General features: G+C 45.4%; 1 protein-coding gene and 1 long non-coding RNA gene across 2 annotated transcripts in view; one reads left to right on the top strand and one right to left on the bottom strand.

Moving 5' to 3' along the window:
- Positions 1–25173, top strand: part of LOC141129344 (uncharacterized) — a 61174-nt gene that overhangs the window by 8616 nt on the left and 27385 nt on the right. Inside the window, exon 2 of the long non-coding RNA XR_012241811.1 lies at positions 9363–9468. This is a non-coding gene — a long non-coding RNA (uncharacterized lncRNA). The remainder of the gene's footprint in view (positions 1–9362; positions 9469–25173) is intronic.
- The window catches only part of LOC141129342 (uncharacterized), a 61770-nt gene that overhangs the window by 23920 nt on the left and 12677 nt on the right, over positions 1–25173 (bottom strand). The window contains exon 2 of the mRNA XM_073617317.1: positions 23295–23636. Coding sequence (XP_073473418.1) covers positions 23295–23636 — 342 coding nt within the window. The remainder of the gene's footprint in view (positions 1–23294; positions 23637–25173) is intronic.

Here is a 25173-nt window from a genome sequence, read left to right as displayed (position 1 = left end):
CTTCCCACAGGCGTGAGTGGAAGATTTTTCCAAGCTACACACCTGTGGGACAGCTGGGAGACTACTGGGGTCAAATTTAAGGGAATAAATTGCTTTAGGTCTCTGTGTATCTCCACTCCCAGGTATCTGAACTGGGAAACCCTCCGGAGTTGCTCATCCGGGGGGGGGGGAATCGGTGCCAGGATGAAGTGGGAACAGTATGGACTTTCCCCAGTTTATACACACCCCTGAGTACCGCCCGAATTCATCAATAACCGAGAGTGCAGTCTGCAGGGAAGTGCCGTCATCTGTAAGATACAGGAGGGTGTCGTCGGCATATAGTGATACTTTTTCGTGGAGGGGGCCTATAGGGATCTCAGGGTCGGAGCGAAGGAGGATTGACATGGACTCTATCGCAAGTGCAAGTGCAAATAGCCCCGGGGAGAGGGGACATCCCTGTCTCGTTCCCCTATTCAGAGAAAAGGGTGCGGAGAGGACAGTACCGGTACGAACCCTGGCCATCGGAGACCTATACACGGCCTCGACCCAGGAGATGAAGACTGGACCAAAACTGAACCTGCGGAGGACCTCCCACAGATATTGCCACTCGACCGAGTCGAAAGCTTTCTCTGCATCCAGAGAGGCCACTACTGCAGGGCGGCCGTCTCCGGTCCCCGAGGCCAAGACCGAGTACAGTCTACGGAGTCTACAGAGATTGATATCCGTTCCCTTGCCTGGCATGAAACCCGATTGGTCTTCATGCACCAGAGTGAGTATCACCTCGTTCAAACGTCTAACAAGGATTTTTATATGACGAGCATAATTGAGGGTCCTTACCCGCTTTAGGAATCACTATTATAATAGCTTGGGCCATGGAAGGAGGAAGGGTCCCCGTCTGTAATGTTTTGGTAGTCATATTATGCAGCCTATGTTTTGTTTGTAGAATTCTGGTGGGAATCCATCTAATCCCGGGGTTTTACCTGATTGCATTGAACCTAGCGCTGTTTGTACCTCCTCTAGGGTAATCGGGGCCTCCAAACTTTCTCTCACTGAGGGGGAAAGAACCGGGAATGATACCCTATCTAGAAACTCAAATAGCTCTCTGACGGAGTGGTCCACCCTAGAGGAATACAGTTTAGAGTAGTAATCCACGAAGCAGGCATTGATTTCCACCGGGGCAGCCACCAAGGTCCCGTCCTCTTTTCTAAGCCGGCTATAGTGGAGACTGTGGACTGCTCCTTAGAAATCCAGGCCAGCAATCTGCCCGTTTTATCCCCCTGCTCAAAAATTCTCTGGGTTTGAACTAGTTGCCGCTTATTTACCTTTGCCACCCTGAGTAACATCACCTCTCTATATGCTACCCTCATATCTTGACCTGTGATGGAATTGGCGGTCTGAGCATAACGAGACTCGAGGGCCTGGGCCTCTGCCTCAGCCTGTTCCAATGTAATCAGATCATTTTTGCGTTCAGTAGCAATAGAGGAGATATAACAACCTCTAATGTAGGCCTTGAAGGCCTCCCATTCGTTCCCCGGTGAGGTGGTGCCTGCATTTAGTGACCAGAATTGTTTAATTAAACTGGTTATTTCAAACTCTATGGTGGGATGGGTTATCCAAAATCTGGATAGGCGCCAGATCCTGTCTGCTGAGGGTGTTGTGGTTTGGATGCAACAAAGCAGAGGAGAGTGGTCTGATATACCTCGGGGTAGCATACTGATATCCTGTATTTTGGGGAGCATACTGATACTAGCGTATAGAAGGTCTATAAGGGATAGTGTGTTATAGACATGTGCACAGCCAAAAAAATTTGTTCGTTTTCGTTACATTAGTTTATTATTTTTTTCGTTTTTCGGGTCATTCGTTATGATCGCGATTCGTAAATTCGTTCATTCGTAAATGCGTTCATTCGTACATTCGTAATTCGAACATTCGTTCATTCGTTCACTCGTAAAATCGTACATTTGGAAATTAGAAAATTCGGAAATTTGTAAATTCGAAGTTTGAAAATCCAAAAACCCGAAAATTCAAAAATCTGAAATAGTAACTAACTATTAAATTATAGGTATTGCAATTTCCTTTCAAATTTGACTGTCAGTGAATGTAACAAATACAAATTTAACCGAAGTTACGAATTATCCAAAACTAATGCTGCATCTAAACAAATGGAACGGAACAAATTAATAATAAATAATAATAATAAAACGTTGTTATTATTATTATTATTATTATTGTTATTTATTATTATTAATTCATTACGTTCCATTCTGTTTTTTTGGATCATTCATAACGTCGGATACATTTGTATGTGTTACGTTCACGAACAGCCAAATTTAAAAGGAAATTACAATACCTATAAATTAAAAGTTACTAGTAATTACTACCCTGTTTCCCCGAAAATAAGACCTAGCATGATTGTCAGTGATGGCTGCAATATAAGCCCTACCCCCCAAATAAGCTCTACCCTGTTTCCCCCAAAAGAAGCCCTACCCTGAAAACAAGACCTACAAGGACTTTAACTAGGGCTTATTTGGGGGGTAGGGCTTATATTGCAGCCATCACCGACAATCATGCTAGGTCTTATTTTCGGGGAAACAGGGTAATAGTTAAGTTATTATTAGTTAACTATTATTTCAGATTTCCGAATTTTCGAATTTACAAATTTACGAATTCACTAATTTACTAATGTACGAATATAAATTGCGAATGTACGAATGCCCGAATTTACGAATGTCCAATTTTAACGAATTTACGAATATTCAGAAAAAATTAGTTAAACGGGTTTTCGTTAATTCGGATATTCCCGAATTAACGAATTTGTTGAAATTCGTTAAAAAACGAATTCGGAACGAAACGAATTGCACATGCCTAGTGTGTTATGTGATGAGGAGTGACAGGTACACATGCATTCCAAGGGATGCTTCCACCGCCAAACATCCACCAATCCGAACATCTGCGCCCATCTAGAGAGGGCAGAATCTGTTTGGGAATCTGACGAAAGCCTATCCATAGATGAGTTAGGTGGGATATTAAAATCTCCGACTAGGAGAACGTTATCTGTGGGGAATTGTGTCAACAGAGAGGCAATGGATTGGAGGAGAGATAGAGTAGCAGGAGGTGGCAAGTATAAACCAACGATCACCATTTCAATCATGTCAAAAAGCACGCGTATCAACAAGTACCGTCCCTCCGGGTCCAATTTTACCCCAAGGAGTTCAAAGCCCAGGGATTTATGTATCAAAATACTAACCCTACTGGAGTAGCTCGAGTGGGTGGCATGGTAATAATGGCCCACCCAGGGACGTTTAAGACTCATAATTCTACTACCTACTAAGTGAGTTTCTTGAAATATACAAATTTGGGGGTTATATTTTCTCATATATTCGAAGACTAAGGAACGTTTAATTTTATTGTTTAGACCTCTGACATTCCACAATAGAATTTTCAATGGAGCCATATTATAAAAATGGGGGGGCTAAATACCGGGAAATCCTTGTGGCCAGGACCCGAAGAGACTAACACACCCACCGAGCCCAGATCAACAGAGAGCCTGCTGACCCATAATATCCAGATTAGTAGAGTAAAGCACCGCAACTCATGCACATTTGCCATCACTACTCCCTGTCCGAACAATTGTGAACAAACAAAACAAGTACCTAAAGAAAGGAAAAGGAAAAAAAGAAAAACAACAAAAGAAACATAAAACCCCACCCGACCCACCCCACACCCTGATAAACATATCTCAGGGTGTCTGTGTACCCGAACCTATCCCAACAAAACACTTATATATCTATGGTGTAGGAAAGTCTCCTGTGGGGGGAGTGCGTAAGAGACAGCACACCTAGGACACAATTCCTGAAGGCGGGAACAGGACACTCCGCCAACAGTTATGTCTGAAGGCAACTTGCGGTAGTAAAACACACATACAAGAACATATCTATCTAGAATAATTAGCATGTTACACTTAGATCAATCTAAGGGCTCAAACTTAGTTACAATTTAACCTGCAGTGACCGATTAGAGACTCCGTGAGAAAAACTAAAACACAGAGCTAATAGGAGGGATACAGTCTCTTACATTCCTCCATGTCCACCCCCATCTCATGCTCCCGGTGAGCAACAATGGGTGATAGTAAGTCTCGGCATAGAAATAATCCTTGAACAGGGATTAGAGCATAGTTACATGTGAGTCTTGTAGCTGTAGAGGCAGGGGATCCGGAGTCTTCCTCTCACCCCCTCGGCCGAAAAGTATGGGCAGGGGAGCATTTAAGAGTTCCTTCCAGGGGATTAAAAAGAAAAGAAAAGAACAAGGGGGAGGGAGGATCCGCAGTTCCATCTTGCGGGGGGAGAGACAATACATAAGATGTCCAGCGAAACAGTCCAGAACAGTTGCCCGTACACTTCCTTCGCTGCACATGGAATACAGCCCAGCATATGGGGGGGCGCGTCTCATCAGCTCACCACATGGCACCCTAGTGAGGAAACCCCTATAGTTTCCCAAGTGTCGGGACTCAGGTCTCCACCTGCCGGGTAGCATAAACCCTTGGTCTCTGAGGGGGCTTCCCACTGCATAGTTTCAACAAAAAGAGAAGGGGTTATAGCCACAAGGGATAAGTGAGCGAAGTAGCTTCTATGCAGGCAAGGACAGCATGTGACCGGGAGGGAGAAGGGGAAATGGACTCAAGGCGGAGAACTTGGTCAACAAGCTCTGGGGAGGGATTCCAGCCAACGGGTTGCCTCTTCAGGGGATGTAAAAAACTTAGATGACTCACCGTCCACCACCTTAAGTCTGGCCGGGAATAACATATTATACTTCATCCCCTTCGTACGGAGCTGGGCTTTGACATGGTCAAAAATACGCCTTTGCCTCTGTGTTTCCATGGAATAGTCTGGGAACAGCATAATTTTCACATTCTCGTAGCGCAGCTCCTCCAGTTTACATGCCTCACGGAGCACCAGGTCCCGGTCTCTGAAATTAAGTAGCCTGAAAATAAAGGTTCTTGGTGGAGCCCCCGGCGGGCCCCTGATGGATGGCATCCGATGCGCTCTTTCCACCGCAAAGTAAGGGGAGAAAGGAGCCTGTGGCAGTAGTTCGCGCAAGAGTCTCTCCGTGTATGCAGCCGGATCGCGGCCTTCGGCACCCTCAGGAAGGCCCACCAGGCGGAGGTTATTCCTCCGATTCCTATTCTCCTGGTCTTCCGCACGAGACTCCACGTCCTTCATCTTGAGTTGCAGAGTACAGAGGGAGGCATCATGCTCTCAAATTGTGTCCTCTGTGTCCCCGATCCTTCTCTCAGTCTCCGATAACCTGTCACGGAACTTGTCCATGTCTCTTCTCACCAGGCCCATCTTCATCTGAATTTGCTAAATTTTTCGCCGTAAGCGTGGTCTGGCAGCCCGTGATGGCTTGCATTAAAGCATTAAACTGCTCATTCCCTAGAGAGGACGGGTCCGACTGATCAGTTTGTGACGCCATGTTAATCGTGTCGAGAGCACGTGTACCCCGGGGCAGCGGCGGGGATTTTGGGGTAGGATTCCACTTGCGATTCGATCCGGAGTTTCCCCCTCTCATGCCCGGGACCACCAGCCTGCACCTCTCGGTCAGGATAGGATGCGATAGTCCTGTGTGAAACAGATAATTTAGCCTTTCAGATGCGGAGCGCCCGACACACACGCCCTCTCAGGTCGCCATCTTAACCACGCCCTCCCCAAGGTGTTTACTTAAAGCCAACCTGTCGCTTTGGCTTTTTCAGGCAAAATAACAGGTTTATTTTAAAGCCCACCACTTCTATTGTAGATGATTAACTTACCCACTGTCCTCCATAACTGTACCGGGAATTAACCCTTGCTTGTCCACCAGAAAATGCATTCACTCCTGGGCTTTTGATCCACCTTTTAATTGTCACTAACAATGGCTACATGCACAAAAGGGGAATATCCAGGATGAGAAACGCCACATGTGTTGCTACCCCCAAAGGGGCTGCTGTAGTTTGAATGGTTCTCTACCCGCAAAGTAGTGTAGAGAAAGCCAGGCACACAGCATTTTTCGCTCTCTGGCTGAATAAAGAGTCTAGCAGATGCTTTATGCTCTTTATTGCTGTAGGAACTTGGATAGGGTGAGGGGGAGTATGGGATACCCCAGAGAAAACAATGGTGATTGAAGGACACCTCTTCTGCCACCTTGTCTGTGTGTAAGCGGTAGAAAACATTAGGCTCCCACAAAGATCTATTCTGACTGAGTAATAGCTAGGGCCTTTATGTAGAGCTGAGAACTGTACGCAGTCACTAAGGCTCTAAATTCAGGTCAGTACTCACAATGCCACAAAATCATTGGTTGCCTCCTTCCGTTATCCACCAGGCACTCTTCAGTGAGGGAGAAACAAACTTACAATACCACAGGAGAACCGTCCTCCAACTTCCACCGGGAACTCTTCAGCGAGCTCTCTAGACCTACAATTCCAGTTTAGACTTGGAGATAGGCCCCAGCTATGCTGCACCTGAGACCTTGATGACCCTCCAGTAACGTTCCAGCAGACTACAGGGGCTCCTCTTGCAAGAAGGGACCCAGGACCAACTCACCTTCTGCTCTAGGTTTCAGACTACTTATGGGCTCTCCAGCCATCTGTAGCCATAAATATTAAGACTGCCCTTCTGCCTTTCCTCCCACTGCAGTCTCAGAACCGTCTAAAAAGCAGGGGGAAATAATCAGGCCAGTAGTCTGTGAAACACTGAGCAAAGTAGCTCCACTGGCTACAGAAGAGCTACTTTGATGTTTGCCTGACATCCTATACTCTAACTAAGAGGGTGCTACAAATTGATTTGAGCAGCTGCCATTTTTGTTTTTACATAGACACCTAATTTTGTCTTAAAATGCCTTGAGTGTGTCTGGACTTCTGTTTGGTTGCTGTACCTTTTAAGAAGAATAGGGCTATGTGTCCTTTATCTGATGCAATAGAAGTCTATGGAAAACTAAATTCTATTAGTGTATGGTCAGCTTTACTGTCTACAACCTGTCCTGGACACCACCATCTCTGGACTTTCGTATGGATTCTCTCCTGATGTGCTACACGTCACACCACATCCTCCTGAATATTTTAGATGCTCTTTTCTGTTATCTGCACTTATTCCCTTGGGCCAGCAGGCCAGAAACTTTACTACTGTGTACCAAGACCTGGCCTTAGGGTAATGGGAGTTGCCAAAGGCGAAACCACACTTCCCAGTGATAGTTTCTGTCCTCGCTATTAAAGCAAGCGTCACATCTTCTGACTGCAAACCACATGCTCTACACAAGGGTAAGTTCCCCCCAGAGCCTGTAGTCTTTGGCACACAGAGCACCTTCTGCTAGGATGTCTGGTACATAGAACCTTTTCTTACTTTACTGGTCCTAACTTATACTAATATAGTATTTTGACAATATGTAAACAGGCTTTAATGAGATGACTGTATGTATGATGGGGGAAAAAATGTGCGATTAATGTCTTGTTCAGGGAAAAGCTGCTTGTTTTTCTTGGCTGCCTATAGGCACAAGCCTACTGTACCCCGAAGTGGAACTAAACTCTCTCAATCAACAATAACTAGGAGCACATAAATAGAGCTGTAGAATAGCAGTGTCTTCCTGTTGAAGGGATTCCACCTGTCAGGGTGGGGGTGGCTATAGCCCCTAAACCATTCTACTGATTTAAACTATTGTTTATCAAGGTCCTGGCTGTGGCACACCTGAAAGTTTCTCTGACACCCCAAGGTTTCTCCTAAAGATCCAGTCTGCACAGCCCTACTGGAAGGCACCTGAAGGAAGCTGGATGGGCCTAGCTTCTTCCCCGGCTATGTGAGTACTATTCTACTGCAAGATACTGGTAGTTTCTCTCCTAAAGGGGTCATGCCCCTGGCCTCCCCTAGGCTCTTGTGGGAAGGCTGTACTCTGAAATTGGGCCAGGTAGTTGCTCTCCTGAGGGGTTCATACCTCTGGCCTTCCGTAATCACTCATGGGAGGATTGTACTCTGAGTTTAGCAGAAGATCTGTTCCTGAAGTCTGCAACATAGAGAAGCAGATCCTCTTGTTTAGTGGCGGCTGGTGCTCAAAATTTTCTGGGGGGGCGCAAACAAACTGAAAAATTCTGAAAAAACCCCCATCAATTGCAGCCTCACTGTACCATCAATCGCTGCCACTGTGCCATCAAACGCAGCCACTGTGCCTATCAATTGCCGCCACTGTGCGATCAAATGCAGCCACTGTGCCATCAAACGCAGCCACTGTGCCCATCAATTTCCGCCACTGTACCATCAAACGCAGCCACTGTGCCCATCAATTGTCACCACTGTGCCATCAAAGGCAGCCACTGTGTCCATCAATTGCCACCACTGTGCCATCAAACGCAGCCACTGTGCCATCAAACGCAGCCACTGTGCCCATCAATTGCTGCCACTGTTCCATCAAACGCAAAGTTACAAAATTACAGTTTAAAGTGCAAATTTCAGTATTTAGGCTACAAACAAGTACAATATGCAATTAGCAATATGATGTAAGGTAGATATTAAGGCAGAAAACATATTTCTTATTTTATTTTGGATATAGTAAGTAAGTAGGTCAGAGACAGGACTCAGGAGGGCAAGAAATTAGAATATGCGGCACACACATGAAACTGACTCTCACAGTGACACTGACAGCAGTGTGCAGCAGCATAGATGATGATGATGATGACACCTCAACGACACGGCACGCCCCTCCTGTGTCACAGTGACACTCTCTCTCCACACCAGGTGGTCCGTTTAGTCCACTCCAGTCCAAACAGCACTGACAGCCCTGCTCCTGGCTTGCCTTGCTCCCGTCCCGCAGATCCCCATATCAAACTCCGGACCGCTCCGCTCGGCTCCCTTGCACCATGACATCACACGACACGCTCAGGCACCGCCTCCACCAGATTGCCCCCGCCAGCACTGCCTGAACGCACTGTAGCAGGTACTCGGATGGTTTTGAACGGCTCCGGACCAGAACTGCGTGTGCGCAGTCTCGAGCCGAGCGTCGCAGCCATATTATTTACTGCCAACCTTTTCCTGTCATTGGCATTTAACTGGCAGGAGAAAAGTGCCTGTTTTTTACTGGCTGTCAGTAAAAATACTGACGGTTGGCAACACTGGTATGTATTCTGTAAAGCCTTGCATAATATTTCCTAAATATTAGAAATATATCATGTATAACAAAATACTTATTCCTATCTTATCTTGCACAGCAGAAACTATTACTACATAGTTACTGGTTAATTATAAATGCTCATGGGAAAAATTAAAGGGAAGTACAAATGATATACAGATTATATTTATAGTCCTCTAAGTATACAGTACTTCTGTAATTTCTATTTAATAAATGATTTTGCAATTTTATTTCTCTAGTTTTTCTTCCCTGGAAACATGAGCTGCATTGTGTCTGAGGCTATAGAAGTGAAGAACGGAGCACACTGTTTACCAAGTCAGAGGAGATGCTAAAGATAATGGGGAGGTCAGCAATGTGACAACAAATGCGCTAATGCTTCCAAAATGGCCGCGCCAATGCTTCCAAAATGGCCCACTGCCTCAGACTCTTTTATAGCTAAGAACATGGGTGTAAAGCATTCTAAATGATTTTGCAACTTATTCAAGATCTTTTCAAATAACTTTCATTGAAAAGTTTAGACAAGACAATAAAGGTACAAATTTGTACAGGTGATTGTCAAGCAATGGTCTCTAATTGGAAGATAACAAAACTACCTCATCCCCAGGGGACATGTGTCAATGCAAAAAAACTGACATTTTTTTTGGAGCAGTGACTTTAATAATGCTTAAATTGAAACAATAAAAGTGAAACATTCCTTTAAATTTTGTACCTGGGGGGTGTCTATAGTATGCTTGTAAAGTGGCGCATGTTTCCCGTGTTTACAACAGTCCCTCCACAAAATTACATTTTTAAAGGGCCTAGTATGGAATTTGGGGGGACCCCCACGCAATTTTTTTTTTTTAATTTTGGTTCAGGGTTCCCCTTAATATTCATACCAGACCCGAAGGGCCTGTAATGGACTGTGGGGGAATCCCATGCTGTTTTTTTCAATGACTTTTATGTGTATTGCCGGGACCGACAGTTCATTAATAGCCGCGATTACTTTTTAATTACTTTTTTTCTTTAGAAATGTCATTTTGTGCAGGGACTGGCAGGCATACTATAGACACCCCCCAGGTAAAAAAGTTAAAGGAATATTTCACTTTTATTGTTTCCCTTTAAGCATTATTAAAATTACTGCTCCCAAAAAACGGACATTTTTAAAACTTATTTTGCATTGATACATATCCCCTGGGGCAGGACCCAGGTCCCCAAACACTTTTTATGACAATAACTTGCATATTAGCCTTTAAAATTAGTACTTTTGATTATTCATGTTCGTGTCCCATAGACTTTAACGGTGTTCGAACAAATTTGTTGTCTGTTCGCATGTTCTGCTGCGAACCGAACTGGGGGGGGGGGGGGGGGGGTGTTCGGCTCATCCCTAATCATAAACCATCTAAGCAATATTAAAGGGGAAGTCCTCAACCAACTACGTCCTGAGGTATAGGATGATGGCGAGCAGAAAGCACAGAGAGCGGTGGTTGGGGCTATGGAAACAGGTTCTATAAAACTGAACAAAATCTCCAGTACAAAACAAAAGAACACCATGCTTCCATACTTAGACTAGGTTAGAAATAGGGATGAGCCAAACACCCCCCGGTTCGCAGCAGAACATGCGAACAGGCAAAAGATGTGTTTGAACACACGATCACCGTTAAAGTCTATGGCACGCGAACGTGAAAAATCAAAAGTGCTCATTTTAAAGGCTTATATGCAAGTTATTGCAATAAAAAGTGTTTGGGGACCCGGGTCCTGTCCCAGGGGACATGTCCCAGGGGACATGTATCAATGCAAGAAAAAGTTTTAAAAACTTTATTTCGGGAGCAGTGATTTTAATAATGCTTTTTCGCAGAAGAGAGTTTAACAAGACTCGTGGCCACTCATTAAAATTAGAAGAAAAGAGGTTTAACCTTAAACTACGTAGAGGGTTCTTTACTGTAAGAGTGGCAAGGATGTGGATTTCCCTTCCACAGGCGGTGGTCTCAGCGGGGAGCATCGATAGCTTCAAGAAACTATTAGATAAGCACCTGAATGACCGCAACATACAGGGATATACAATGTAATACTGACACATAATCACACATAGGTTGGACTTGATGGACTTGTGTCTTTTTTCAACTTCACCTACTATGTAACTATGTAAAGTGAAAAAATAAAATTTAAATATTCCATTAAGTATCGTGCCTGGGGGTGTCCTTAGTATGCCTGTAATGTAGCGCATCTTTCCCATGTTTATAATAGTACCACAGCAAAATTACATTTCTAAAGGAAAAAATGTAATTTAAAACTGCTTGTGGCTGTAATGTATTGTCAGATCCCGGCAATATAGATAAAAATACCAAGAATACCCCCAAAAAATGGCTCTTCAGGTCTGGTATGGATATTAAGGGGAAGCCTGCACGAAAATTTTTGTAAAATTTTGCGTGGGGGTCCCCTAGGCCCCCAGGCACTATATACTCTGAACAGCAGTATATATATATACTATACGGCCTGCCCTATATACCCTGCAGAAAATTGGGCCTTAGGTGTTGGTGGTACCAGAACACTGTAAGCCCTCACAGTTACGCTTGTTGGGGGCAGGAACTAGACCTGCTGTGAAATATTATATCAAGAATTGTAATTACATGCCCTCTGTTAAACAGGGGCATAAAAATTGGGCCTTGGGTGATGGTGGTGGTGCCACAGCACTGTAACCCCTCACAGATACTCGTTGGATGCAGGAATGGGCCCTGCTGTTAAACATGACTGCCACGAGGAGGAGAAACATTCCTCAATGGCTCTCCCATGGCAGATTCCTGGCTACTAGAGGCGCAGCTCCGCTCCATGGCGTACTCTATGGGGACAGATTGGCTGCAGAGCCAGATTGCAGCCCTTCTGGGATCTTCTGCCATGACTTCGGTTGAGACATAGGGCAGACACGCTCGGCGGGCATGCCCCCCAGAGTGTTTTAGCCCTTTACATTCCCCACAAGCCCAGCACCACCCAGGGAGCCCGGACTTGAACCCTCCAGTCCAGCCGGCTCAGCCTCCTCTGGCTAGCTCCGGTGCAGGTGCTGGAAGGAATCTCCATCATGTGCAGAGCTCCGCGGGAGGGGGACATAGCCCTGCGCCGTCCCCAGTCCCTGCCAGGCTGAGGAAGAGTACACATGCCACACATGAGGAAGAGTACACATGCCTCCCAGGTGAGGGCTGTGACAGGAGCGGCGACTCAGTGTGGGAGGAGTCGCCAAGCAGGTCACAGCCAGTCAAGCAGAGTGGCCAGAGACCCCATCACCCCCAGATCTGTGCAGGATCCACGGGGCTCAGGAATAGGTTGGAGCAGCAGGGCCCCTCCCGCCAGTGGTGGGGTGAAGAGGAGCCACACAGCATCGGCCGGGCATGCCAGTCCTGCAGGGCAGAGATGGAGGAGGGACAGTGAACTGCCGGGGCCTTCTGCGGCTGGTGCATCCCCGCCAGCCCTGAGCCCAGACAAGCACCAGGATTCCTAGCATTCAGAGGGGGAGCTGTCCAGCGCAGAAGATGACATCGCTCCGCTGAGGTTGTCAACGATGGATTCTGGAACTGAGGCTGTGGGATCTGGTCCTGGTAGGCCTGGTAAGTCCATATCTTCTAATGTCTCTTCTTTACAGCTTTCAGTGTCCCCTGTGTCGGGTGTTAGGGGTGGACAGGCCCCAGGGTGGGTTTGGGTATCTCTATCTCTCCGGTGGGCAGGGCCTCTCCCCCCCCCCACGGCGGGCAGCTGTCCATGACCTTTTGGTCGGACTGCATTCCTTGGTGCAACGTTTCAATGCAGATTCGTCTGCGGGTGCTGCACCGGTGGCAGTTTGGGTTCCAGACTCGCTGGGGGTGGGTCGGGTGGTTACCCAGGTTCCGTCAGTTTCTGCGCCTGTGCCCGGTCAGGGGCAGGTGGATGGAGTGATGTCGGGGGGATACGGCGACTATGGGGGTGGGTGCCGCTGCCTCTGTGGACCCGCAGAGGGATGCTAGTAAGAATACGGACTCAGTTCGCTTGGCCGATTCGGCCAAATGTGAGGTGTATGTCTGTTTTGAAGGTTCTTTGGGTGTGCACCTCAAACCTGAGGTGCGGGAAAAAATTTGGAGATGTTCACGTTGTTGCCTCTTGAGAAGTTTAACTTGGACCGGATAAAACCGGAAAAGTCCAAGAAGGAGGATGAGGAAAAGCGTCATTACCGTCTGATTCCACGGACGTTTAGCAGTTGGCTCCAGGCCTTTGCCATCTTTGCGAGCGTTAGAGGGGAGAAATTTCCTGAGAATTGTTCCCCCTTCTTTTGTTATCTGGATGCCATTAGCAAGTCACAGAGGGTTTACGGGGGAGTGGCTTGGCTTAAGTATGACGAACAGTTTTGTCAACGAAAGGCTGTACGGCCCTCGCTACACTGGGATCATAAGGACATCAGTTTATGGATGAAACTTATGTCCTCGCCAGGGGCCTTTACTTCGTTTTTTCCAGCAGGGGCTGGGAGGACAACCCCCCTGGGACAACCGGCCGCAAAACGGCGGGGCCAGTGTTGGCAGTTCAATGAGGGTTCTTGTAGATTCGGCACCAGCTGCTGATACAAACGCGAATGCTCTCTCTGCGGGGGGGCTCACCCCCTGTCTCGCTGTTTCAAGGCCGGCACGGCACGTCCCAGCGATACTATGGGAAAATGGCAGGACACCAGTGAGGGTGAACAGGAAAGACCCCTTTCTAAGTAGATATCCGGATCGGCCTGCAACTCGGTTATTGCAGGTGGGTTTCGCGGAGGGCTTCTTGATCCCTTGCTCCCTTTCTCAGATCCCTCCTACGGCTGACAACTTGCGGTTGGCTCTGTTACACTCTGAAGTGGTTTCCGAAAACTCCCTAAGGAGGTGTTACTGGGCCGCATGTGTGGCCCTTTTACTCATCCCCCTCTGAATAATGTGGTGGTTTCGCCTTTGGGAGTCATTCCAAAGAAGGAGCCCAATACATTTTGCCTGATCCAACATCTTTCCTTTCCAAAAGGTGGGTCAGTTAATGATGCCATTGACCCTGAGGCGTGTGCGGTGTCTTACACCTCGTTTGATGCTGCCGTTTTTTGAGTTTGGCACTATTGTCAGGGTGCCCTTATGGCTAAGACCGACATCGAGGCTGCCTTTCGGTTGCTGCCAGTCCACCCGAGCAGTTTTCATCTTTTGGGCTGCAGATAGTTGGGTGCCTTTTATGTGGATCGCTGCCTGCCTATGGGCTGCTCCATCTCTTGTGCCTTGTTTGAGACATTTAGCTCTTTTCTCAAATGGGTGGTTCGGGAGGTGGCGGGGGTCAATTCGGTTATCCATTACTTAGATGACTTTCTGTGTGTTGGCCCTCCCTCTTCAAATTTATGCGGTATTTTGCTGGCTATGGTTCAGCACCTCGCTGAGCGCTTTGGCATTCCTCTCGCAGCGGACAAAACAAAGGGCCCCACGTCAACAATCAAGTTCCTGGGGATAATGATTGATTCCCAAGCGATGGAGTGACGTCTGCCTGACGACAAGCTGCTTGCTCTTAAGGAGGAGGTTTGTTTGGTCTTTGGCAAACACAAGATCCAGCTTCGACAGCTACAGTCTCTCCTCGGCAAGCTTAATGTTGTGTGCTGTATTATGCAGATGGATAGGGTTTTTTGTCGGCGGCTATCGACCACCACTGCTGGGGTCAGTTCGCCCAAACATTTTGTTCGGCTGAACTCCCTGCACAGGGCCAACCTGCTGGTGTAGCACGAATTTTTGGGCACTTTCAATGGTCGGTTAATCTGGATGGAGGGGCCGGTCAGCAACTATGATATTGAGCTTTTCACAGATGTGGCCGGCTCAACAGGTGTGGAGAATACCTTGGCTGACACTCTCTCTCGCTTTCAGTTGGACAGGTTCCGGGAGTTGGCACCAGGCGTGGAGCAACGGGGAACCTCTTCGGCTGTGGCGGATTGCATTGGAATCGCCTCCAGTTTGATTGACGCTCCTTGAGTGAGTCAACGTGGTCTTACTACACCAGGGTCTGGCGGAAGTGGGGGGAGCTGCTGCAGTGGGCAGGGGTTGCAATGGTCAGTTCTGAGGTCAGACATCTTGTGATTTATTTCATTTGTCTGTGTTTCTCTGCTGGCGTGTCCATTTCCGCTATGAACCGAAAGTTGTCCTGTTTGGCATTCCTTTTTATATTGCCAGGCATCCCAGCCAGATTTTACAACAGATTTTTTGGTAAAACAGGCCCTGAGAGGTTAATGAAAGGGTGCCCGGTGACCAGATGGCCGCTGGCCTATTACTTTTGACATTCTATGGTCCCTGTTCATGCAGACGCCTGTGGTGTGTTTGTCTGGTTTTGAAATTTTGTTATTCCGGGCAGCCTCTGGCTTTTTATGGAGCTCTTAGGGTGGGTGAGTTGGTCAGTCCATCCAAGGCTGCACAGGGGGGCTTGTCAGCAGCAGACGTCTGCTGTGATGGCTTTTCTGTAGTACTGTTTATCCGCCGATCCAAGATGGACCAAGCGGGAAGAGGGGCTCACGACAGGTTACTACGGATTCCTGGTTCGCCCTACTGCCTGGTTTCAGCGGTGGAGGAATATTTACGGCTTAGACCCGGGGTGTCTGGTTCCTTTCTTACTTATTCGAATGGGTCGACTTTGTCTAATTTTCAGTTCGTGTCGGTTCTTCAGCGCTGTCCCACGACTGATGTAGCTACATAGGTACTCTTCTCATTCTTTCCGCATAGGGGCTGCCACTGAGGCTGCCCTGTGGGGATTGGATAATGCGGTGGTGAAACGCATCGGCAGGTGGGAGTCAAACAGGCTTTAAACTTTATGTGTGTCCTCACTTGATTTAATATCCCCGGATTCTCTGGGCCGTCTGTTAAATTATTCCTATTACGTGTGCTGTTGTGTGTTTGGTATGTTCCATGTTATGTGTTATGTTTTTTCTTTTTTTTTCTGTATTTCTTTTCAGATCATGTTTGCCTCATGTGGATTTTGGGACACTCCTTTGTTCATTGGGGGGCTAAGAGGGCTGATGTCAGGCCTAATGGCCGTCAGCTGGGATTTCCCAGGTCTGAGGCCAGCATCAGGTGGATAGGGGTCCCAGGATTGTTATGGAGTAGTGTAATCCCGGAGGTACATAGGCTTTCTAGGTGGGATAGGGTCCCTGACATCCTGGTCTTCCACACTAGAGGCAATGATCTAGGGGTTCGGTCGAGCCGTCACCTCATTTGAGACGTCAAGTTTGATGTACTCCGTCTGCAGATTGCCTTTCCTCATACTGTGGTGGTTTGGTCTGACATTGTAGGTCGCACTACCTGGCGTTTTTCCAGGTCTGTGGATAAGTTGAACAGGGCCATAGTAAAGGTTGACAAGGAGACTGGGAAATTCATAGCGCGAAACGTTTCGTAGTGCGGCATCGGGAACTGGAGGTGGATACGTGGTGGTATCTCCGCAGTGACAGAGTTCATCTGAATATATATATTAATACACCGCCTGACGTGTATTAGAAACAGTACATCACAGAATGCACTGTACATATAGGCTACACTGGATGCACTGTAGATATAGGCTACACTGGATACTACACATATATACATATACATATACACACACACACTCTGCCTGCCATGACTGAATATAGAGTAAACACTGATTATATAGTCTATGCTAAATGCAGAATATATATATATATATATATATATATATATATATATATATATATATATATATATATATATATATATATATATCTCTCAATATCAAATACCCTGCCACTAACTGAATAACCTGCCTGCTTAATCTAGCTCAATACCAATTTGGATACCAATTTGGAGACCCAGAAGACTTCTTCTGGGTCTCCAAATTGGTATCAACATGTTAACTAAAAAGTAGTGGTTCTCACCCTTGCGTGACCAGGGTATGGTATTTTCCCTCCAAAGCCTTCCATCTCAACTGTAGGGGCTGATTCTCTTCTTTGTGCGCTGGGTTTTATGCTATGTGGAGCACTTTGTTTTTTGCATGGTGACATTTCCATATTTGCTGAGGCTGGTTGGAGAGAGTCCCTGGACTTGGACGCTGAGTGCCTGCTTTGAGATCCCTGGCTGGGGTTGCAGCCATCCGCCCCTTGGGTCTCCTATAACTAAGAGACCATTTCTATCTGGTAAGAGGCAGCAATTTTTCCAAGAGGTGGAGGTCTGTCTACGCACTCTATTTTTCACCACAGCAAGATTTTGTTACAATATTTCACAGAGCACTTGGAGACAAGCCATTTTTTTTGCATGTTTTTTTAACACAGATGGACTTTAATCAATACTGTTCTTGTTTAGCTATGTACTTTTTTTAGGTTTTTTCCTTTATTTCTTTATTTTTTTATATATTTTTTTATACATCAATTTTGGTTTAGTTTTTTATCACAGATTTGTCACAATATTATTCCTATAGATATTCGAGATACTCACTTGTCATTGATTGGGTCATGTAATATTGACTTTTTCACACGGACATAGTTTATAATATTTGTGTCCTATTTTATATAATATTATTTTCAGTTTTATTTATTTTCACAGTGTGTATGTATATTGTTTAGCACTCCTACAAAATGTATTCACTCAGTGATTATTATTCACCTTCACATTCCCATGAGGTTTTCTAGGCATTTGCCTGTTGTCACTTTTAACCTTTAGCGCGACTTTTTGATTTTTATACATCTTGCTGCATGTATGCGTTCCTTGATCATCCGATCAAGGGCGAATACTGCTGTGCAAAATGTAAGCACATTGTTTCCCTGAAAGCCCAGGTTCTGAATCTGGGGAAGCAACTGTCAGCACTGAGAAGTCCCTCCATACTAAAGGAGAGCCAGGAACATACACGGCAGGTGCCAGCAGGGGCCAGCACAGAGGCGGGTGGAGACAAAGAGGTGCAGGCACTAGCAAAGAGTAGATGGGTGACAGTCAGGAAGGGTAGAGGGGGAAGTGCCAGGGAGGCCGATCCAGGACTGGAGCATCCCAATAAGTACGCTCCATTGAGTGACATTGGTGAAACCAGTCAGGGACCAGCACTGCTGGAGCTGAGGGACTCTCCTAGCTGCCGGGGGAAGAACTCCTCCAGTGAGAGTGGGGGGGGGGCAGCGAAGGGAAAGGAAAGACAGATTCTGGTGGTAGGGGACTCAATTCTTAGAAGGACAGAGAGGGAAATCTGTAACCAAGACCTGAAGCGCCGAACAGTATGTTGTCTACCGGGCGCTCGGGTTCGGCACATCACGGATCTTGTGGACAGATTACTGGGAGGGGCTGGGGAAGACCCAGCTGTCATGGTGCACGTTGGCACCAATGACAAAGTCAGAGGCAGATGGAGTGTCCTAAAGAACGATTTTAGGGGCTTAGGAGCTAAATTGAGGAAAAGGACCTCCAAGGTAGTATTCTCAGGAATACTACCGGTACATCAAGCCACACCAGAAAGGCAGAGGGAGATTAGGGAAGTAAACAAGTGGCTGAAGAGCTGGTGTAGTAAGGAGGGGTTTGGGTTCCTGGAGGACTGGGCCGACTTTTCAGTCGATAACTGGTACTACTATACAAGGGACGGACTGCACCTAAATGAGGAGGGTGCAGATCTGCTGGGAATGAAGATGGCCAAAAAGTTAGAGGGGTTTTTAAACTAGGCGATGGGGGGAGGGTCCAGAGGTAGAGATAGCCAGCGCGGAAGATATTCCAGAGGGTAGTATTGGGGGCATTAGTGGTAGGTTAACCAAAGCACAAAAACACAAGGTAAGTATAGTAGCAAGTCCTAGTTGCAATCTCGAAACACCCAATACGAGGACAATATGCAACTGGTCTAAACTATGTGGCATGTTTACCAATGCCAGGAGCATTGTGGACAAGATGGGTGAACTAGAGATACTGTTGTACGAGGAGGATTTGGATTTTGTGGGAATTTCAGAGACCTGGTTCAACAGCTCTCATGATTGGCTGGCAAACATTCAAGGGTATACCCTATACTGCAAGGATAGAGAGGGTAAAAAAGGGGGAGGGGTATGCCTATATATCAAGAATAATGTACAAGTGAATCTGAGAGATGACACCACTGAGGGAGCTAGGGAGGAGGTGGAATCCTCATGGGTAGAGCTCCAAAGGGATGAAGCTAAGGGGAAAATAATACTGGGAGTATGCTATAGGCCCCCTAACCTGAGGGAGGAAATGGAGACAGATCTACTATCACAATTTGGATTAGCAGCAAGGATGGGAAGTGTTATCATAACGGAGGATTTTAATTATCCAGACATAGACTGGGCGGAGGGAACCGCGCATTCATTTAAGGCTCACCAGTTCCTTAATGTCTTGCAGGACAATTTTATGGATCAGATGGTAGACGCACCAACTAGAAATCAAACATTACTGGATCTACTGATTACCAACAATACAGACCTGATCACGGATGTGGAAATACGGTTTAATTTAGGTAACAGCGATCACAGGTCAATTAGTTTCAGTATAAATCACACAAATAGGAAACATACAGGGAATACAAAGACACTGAATTTCAAAAGAGCCAACTTCCCTAAACTACAAACCTTGCTAAAAGGCATAAATTGGGATAAAATATTAGGAACAAAGAATACGGAGGAGAGATGGGTTTGCTTTAAGAGCCTAATAAATAAGGGCATAAGCCAATGTATCCCATTAGGTAATAAATTTAAAAGAGCGAACAAAAGTCCTGGATGGCTTAACTCCAATGTAAAAATGCATATAAAAAGCAAAGGAGAAGGCCTTAAAAAAATACAAGGTTGAGGGATCATCCTCAGCATTCAGACTTTATAAAGAATGCAGCAAGAAATTTTAGGGTGCAATTAGGACGGCTAAGATAGAACATGAAATCCATAGCGGAGGAGAGCAAAAAAAATCCCAAGAAATTCTTTAAGTATGTAAACAGTAAAAAAGGGAGGACAGACCATATTGGCCCCATAAAGAATGAGGAAGGACATCTGGTTAAAAAGGATGGGGAGATGGCAAAGGTATTGAATTTATTCTTCTCCTCAGTCTTCACAAGTGAATCGGGGGGCTTCAGTAACCAAAACTGCAGTGTTTATCCTCATGACACAGGAAGCACCTCCATAGTTAACAGAGGACAGAATTAAAATTAGACTTGAGAAACTTAACATTAATAAATCACCGGGACCAGATGGCTTGCATCCGAGGGTACTTAGGGAACTCAGTCAAGTGATTGCCAGACGCCGTTGTTCCTAATTTTTACAGACAGTCTACTGACTGGAATGGTACCAGCTGATTGGAGAAAAGCCAATGTAGCACCAATATTTAAAAAGAGCCCAAAATACTTTCCTGGGAATTACAGACCAGTTAGCCTAACATCAATAGTATGTAAACTCTTGGAGGGGATGATAAGGGACTATATACAAGATTTTAGTAATAAGAACTGTATCATTAGCAGTAATCAGCATGGATTCATGAAGAATCGTTCTTGCCAAACCAATCTATTAACCTTCTATGAGGAGGTGAGTTGCCATCTAGATAAAGGAAGGCCCGTAGACGTGGTGTATCTGGATTTTGCAAAAGCATTTGACACAGTTCCCCATAAACGTTTACTGTAAAAAATAAGGTCCGTTGGCATGGACCATAGGGTGAGTACATGGATTGAAAACTGGCTACAAGGGCGAGTTCAGAGGGTGGTGATAAACGGGGAGTACTCGGAATGGTCAGGGGTGGGTAGTGGGGTTCCCCAGGGTTCTGTGCTGGGACCAATCCTATTTAATTTGTTCATAAATGACCTGGAGGATGGGATAAACAGTTCAATCTCTGTATTTGCAGACGATACTAAGCTAAGCAGGGCAATAACTTCTCTGCAGGATGTGGAAACCTTGCAAAAAGATCTGAACAAATTAATGGGGTGGGCAACTACATGGCAAATGAGGTTCAATGTAGAAAAATGTAAAATAATGCATTTGGGTGGCAAAAATATGAATGCAATCTATACACTGGGGGGAGAACCTCTGGGGGAATCTAGGATGGAAAAGGACCTGGGGATCCTAGTAGATGATAGGCTCAGCAATGGCATGCAATGCCAAGCTGCTGCTAACAAAGCAAACAGAATATTGGCATGCATTAAAAAGGGGATCAACTCCAGAGATAAAACGATAGTTCTCCCACTCTACAAGACTCTGGTCCGGCCGCACCTGGAGTATGCTGTCCAGTTCTGGGCACCAGTCCTCAGGAAGGATGTACTGCAAATGGAGCGAGTACAAAGAAAGGCAACAAAGCTAATAAATGGTCTGGAGGATCTTAGTTATGAGGAAAGGTTGCGAGCACTGAACTTATTCTCTCTGGAGAAGAGACGCTTGAGAGGGGATATAATTTCAATATACAAATACCAGACTGGTGACCCCATAATAGGGATAAAACTTTTTCGCAGAAGAGAGTTTAACAAGACTCGCGGCCACTCATTAAAATTAGAAGAAAAGAGGTTTAACCTTAAACTACGTAGAGGGTTCTTTACTGTAAGAGCGGCAAGGATGTGGAATTCCCTTCCACAGGCGGTGGTCTCAGCGGGGAGCATTGATAGCTTCAAGAAACTATTAGATAAGCACCTGAATGACCGCAACATACAGGGATATATAATGTAATATTGACACATAATTACACACATAGGTTGGACTTGATGGACTTGTGTCTTTTTTCAACCTCACCTACTATGTAACTATGTAATAGCATGGATTTAGTCCCCCTGAGCTATGATTGGCCAAAGGCACCCTGCCTTTGGCCAATTATGGCTCTCCCAGCAGAGCGTGCTGTGATTGGCCAAAGCATGCAGGTCAGATGCATTCTTTGGCCAATCATCATACAGCAATGCACTGCGATCTCGCAGTGCATTATGGGGCATTCCGCTGCGCTCAAATTTTCTGGAACGCCCCATATGTGCGATTTGTTTTAGAACAAACGAACACCCGAAGTTTGGGTCGAACTTACGTTTGACTCGAACCCCGGGCTCATCACTAGTTAGATAGAACTCTAAAGCCTGTGCCAAAGCATTCATGGAGACTTTGTATGGGAACTAGAAGGGTGAAGAAAAAGAGTAGAATAAAGAAGAAGGAAGAGAAGAGATATGTGGTTGATCACCACATCCCAAACTACCAGCCCCCAGGCCACCCCACCCACTAAGGAGATTGGAGGTATCTAATCCAGGGGTTCCAGACTTTCTCAAATCAAAGTTGTTTGTCCCAGAGGATACTAGCCAATTTTGCGTTTGACTAGCAGAAGGGATTTCCATGCTCCTGCTATAGTGATTTTAGCTGCTAAAAAGATAAAGAAGGAGAGGGTTTTGAGATGTTTGGGTAACTCACTTGAAAGGTCAGAAAATAATGCTGTCTTAACATGTTTGGGGATATTCAAACCGGTCACTGAGTAAAGCAAATTAAATATCCTGGTGCAGAACTGTTGGACCTTCAGGCAGGACCACCAAATATGAAAAATTATTCCCTCCTGCCTGCACCCCCTAAAACATGGGGGCAAAGTGTCAGGGTAGATCTTAGATAATCGTGCCAGGACCACTGATTCATGTTTTAACTGGGGTAAAAAGATTTGCATGTCATGGCAGTGGAGCTGTACATGTAAATCTTTCTGGAGGACACATCTGGTTGTATCTAGAAATGCCCCATGGTCCTCACAGGAAAAGGAACCTAGTTTTATCCAAAAACTCTGCTTCCTCCGTTCGTTCATCAATGCTCCCCATATCCATGGCACCATTGAAGCTTGAAATAGGATGCTGTGCCAATATCATAGACTTTGTGCACAAAAGGCATTGTTTTCCTGCATTTTCCTAAAGTGCACATCAAACACAAGTCAGCAGATTCCCGTTTACTTCAATAGAGTAGTGTACATGACAGTTCAGAGGGTGTGTTTAACATGATTTGTGTTACGTTGCTTTCTTCAGTTGTAACAAACCCTATTGAGGTGCATTTGGATTATAGACAAAGCAGGGCAACCTAACCATTTTCTTGTGCCGCACATTGCATTTGACGCATGTTGATACGTTAGAATGGAAAAGGTTGACAAGCCCTTCCTTTCGGTTCACAAGCAGATGCAAATACTTCTACTGTAGCCTACTTTGAAATGTTAGCATGAAGGAGATAATATACTATAATTTTACAAATCATACTCTATATACAGCATCATCATTACAACATATTTTCAGAGCAGACTTACCAGGTACAGTGACTTCTATCACACTTCCTATGATCTGCATCTCCTTAAAGGCTGCTAAACATTGATAAAATCCAGTGTCATTTAACTGCACAAATTGAAACTTCAGAACATGAACTGCTTCATTTTCTGTCTTTTCTCCCCATCCGGAGGAGATCCGATCATCCGGCTTTACAATCTCACATTGACTATTTCCTCTGCGTTCTACTCTGCACCAGGTCACGATGGGTTCATCATGGGAGCATAGGCGGACTGGACATCTCAGGGAAAGTGGTTGGTTTTGGGTTTGACCAGCCTTTGAATTCTTTGGGAGATTTACATTTGGAGTACAATCTGAACTGAGCCCTGTAAAGAAAGAAACATTAATTAAAAGCTGTTCTGTGTGCAGTGGTTTACTTGTTAGCATTTGACTTGCACTCCTGAGGTTCTGGTTTCAGTTCCCACAAAGGGCTCTATTTACTGGGATGTTGTATGTACCCCCCATATTTTGTATTTTTTATATTGGTTCTCCACTCAAAACCAGAATCAACCTTCTAGTTTAAAGAAGACCTACATGAGAGAAATGGCCATTGGCCAAATGGCCTTTTCCTCTTCAAATCCTAGTTGTCTGATTATCATGCTGAATGAAATCCTACTTAAAGTCATTGGGGTTAATTTTCTAAAGGCAAATAGACTGCGCACTATGCAAGTGCAGTTGCTCCAGAGCTTAGTAAATGAATTAAAGCTTCACTTTGCAAAGAGCACCCAATCACGTGCAAGGAAAATTACAAAACAGCATTTTTCCTTGCACATGATTGGATGATTGAAGTCAGCAGAGATTCTGCTCATTTACTACGCTCTGGGGCAGCTGCACTTGCAGAGTGCACAGTCTGTTTGTCATTAGTATTGTCCTTGTTGGCCAAATTTTACACAGGGTATCCCCTCTTTAGTCGATCGTCGATGCTGCTACCAGACTTATCAACTTTACAAACCATTCATTGTCTGCTACTCCTCTCTGTCAATCCCTCCACTGGCTTCCGCTCACCCAGCAAATAAGATTCAAAATACCAGCAACAACCTACAAATTCATCCAGAACTCGGCCCCCAGCTACATTACTAACCTAGTCTCAAAATGCCAAACAAACTGTTCTTTGCTCCTCCCAAGACCTTCTACTCTCTAGCTACCTTGTCACCATCTTCCATGCTCAAATGGAAAAAAGTTAGGTGTGAGTGTGGCACTATTCTGGTATCAAGCGAGATACTATGCCTCTGTTGTTGTCACCTCAGTTGGATCAGTATGAGTGTTAAGATGGCTTGAATTCCCAAAACACTTTTTTCAAAAGAAAGGGAAATTCTTAAACCAAGAGTAGTATAAAACAGAAATGCTGTGTATATGATTCCTTCAGCTCACCATCTATCATGTGCTACTTAATAACAGAATATACTCATACATTCATTCTGTTATTAAGTATCATATGATAGATGGTGAGCTGAAGGAATCATATACACAGCATTTCTGTTTTATACTACTCTTGGTTTAAGAATTTCCCTTTCCTTTGAAAAAAGTGTTTTGGGAATTCAAGCCATCTTAACACTCATACTAAACCAACTGAGGTGACAACAACAGAGGCATAGTATCTCGCTTGATACCAGAATAGCGCCACACCCACACCTAACTTTTTTCCATTTCAGCTTTTTCCACTGTGGTGGTAATTGCATCTGTGGAGGCAGCAACTCTGAGCTACAGGTGTACCTATCTCCACTGCGTGGATTCATTACTACATTTCTTCTTCATCTTCCATGCTCACCTCCAGGGCTTCTCCAGAGCCTCTCCCATCCTCTGGAACCCCTTAACCCAATCTGTATGACTATTTCCTACTCTATTTGCCTTTCGCAATCCCTG

The sequence above is a fragment of the Aquarana catesbeiana genome, linkage group LG02, assembly GCF_042186555.1.
Source record: "Aquarana catesbeiana isolate 2022-GZ linkage group LG02, ASM4218655v1, whole genome shotgun sequence".
NCBI lineage: Eukaryota > Metazoa > Chordata > Amphibia > Anura > Ranidae > Aquarana > Aquarana catesbeiana.
Note: the sequence above shows the minus strand (reverse complement) of the source record. Positions and strands in the feature narration are given on the sequence as shown.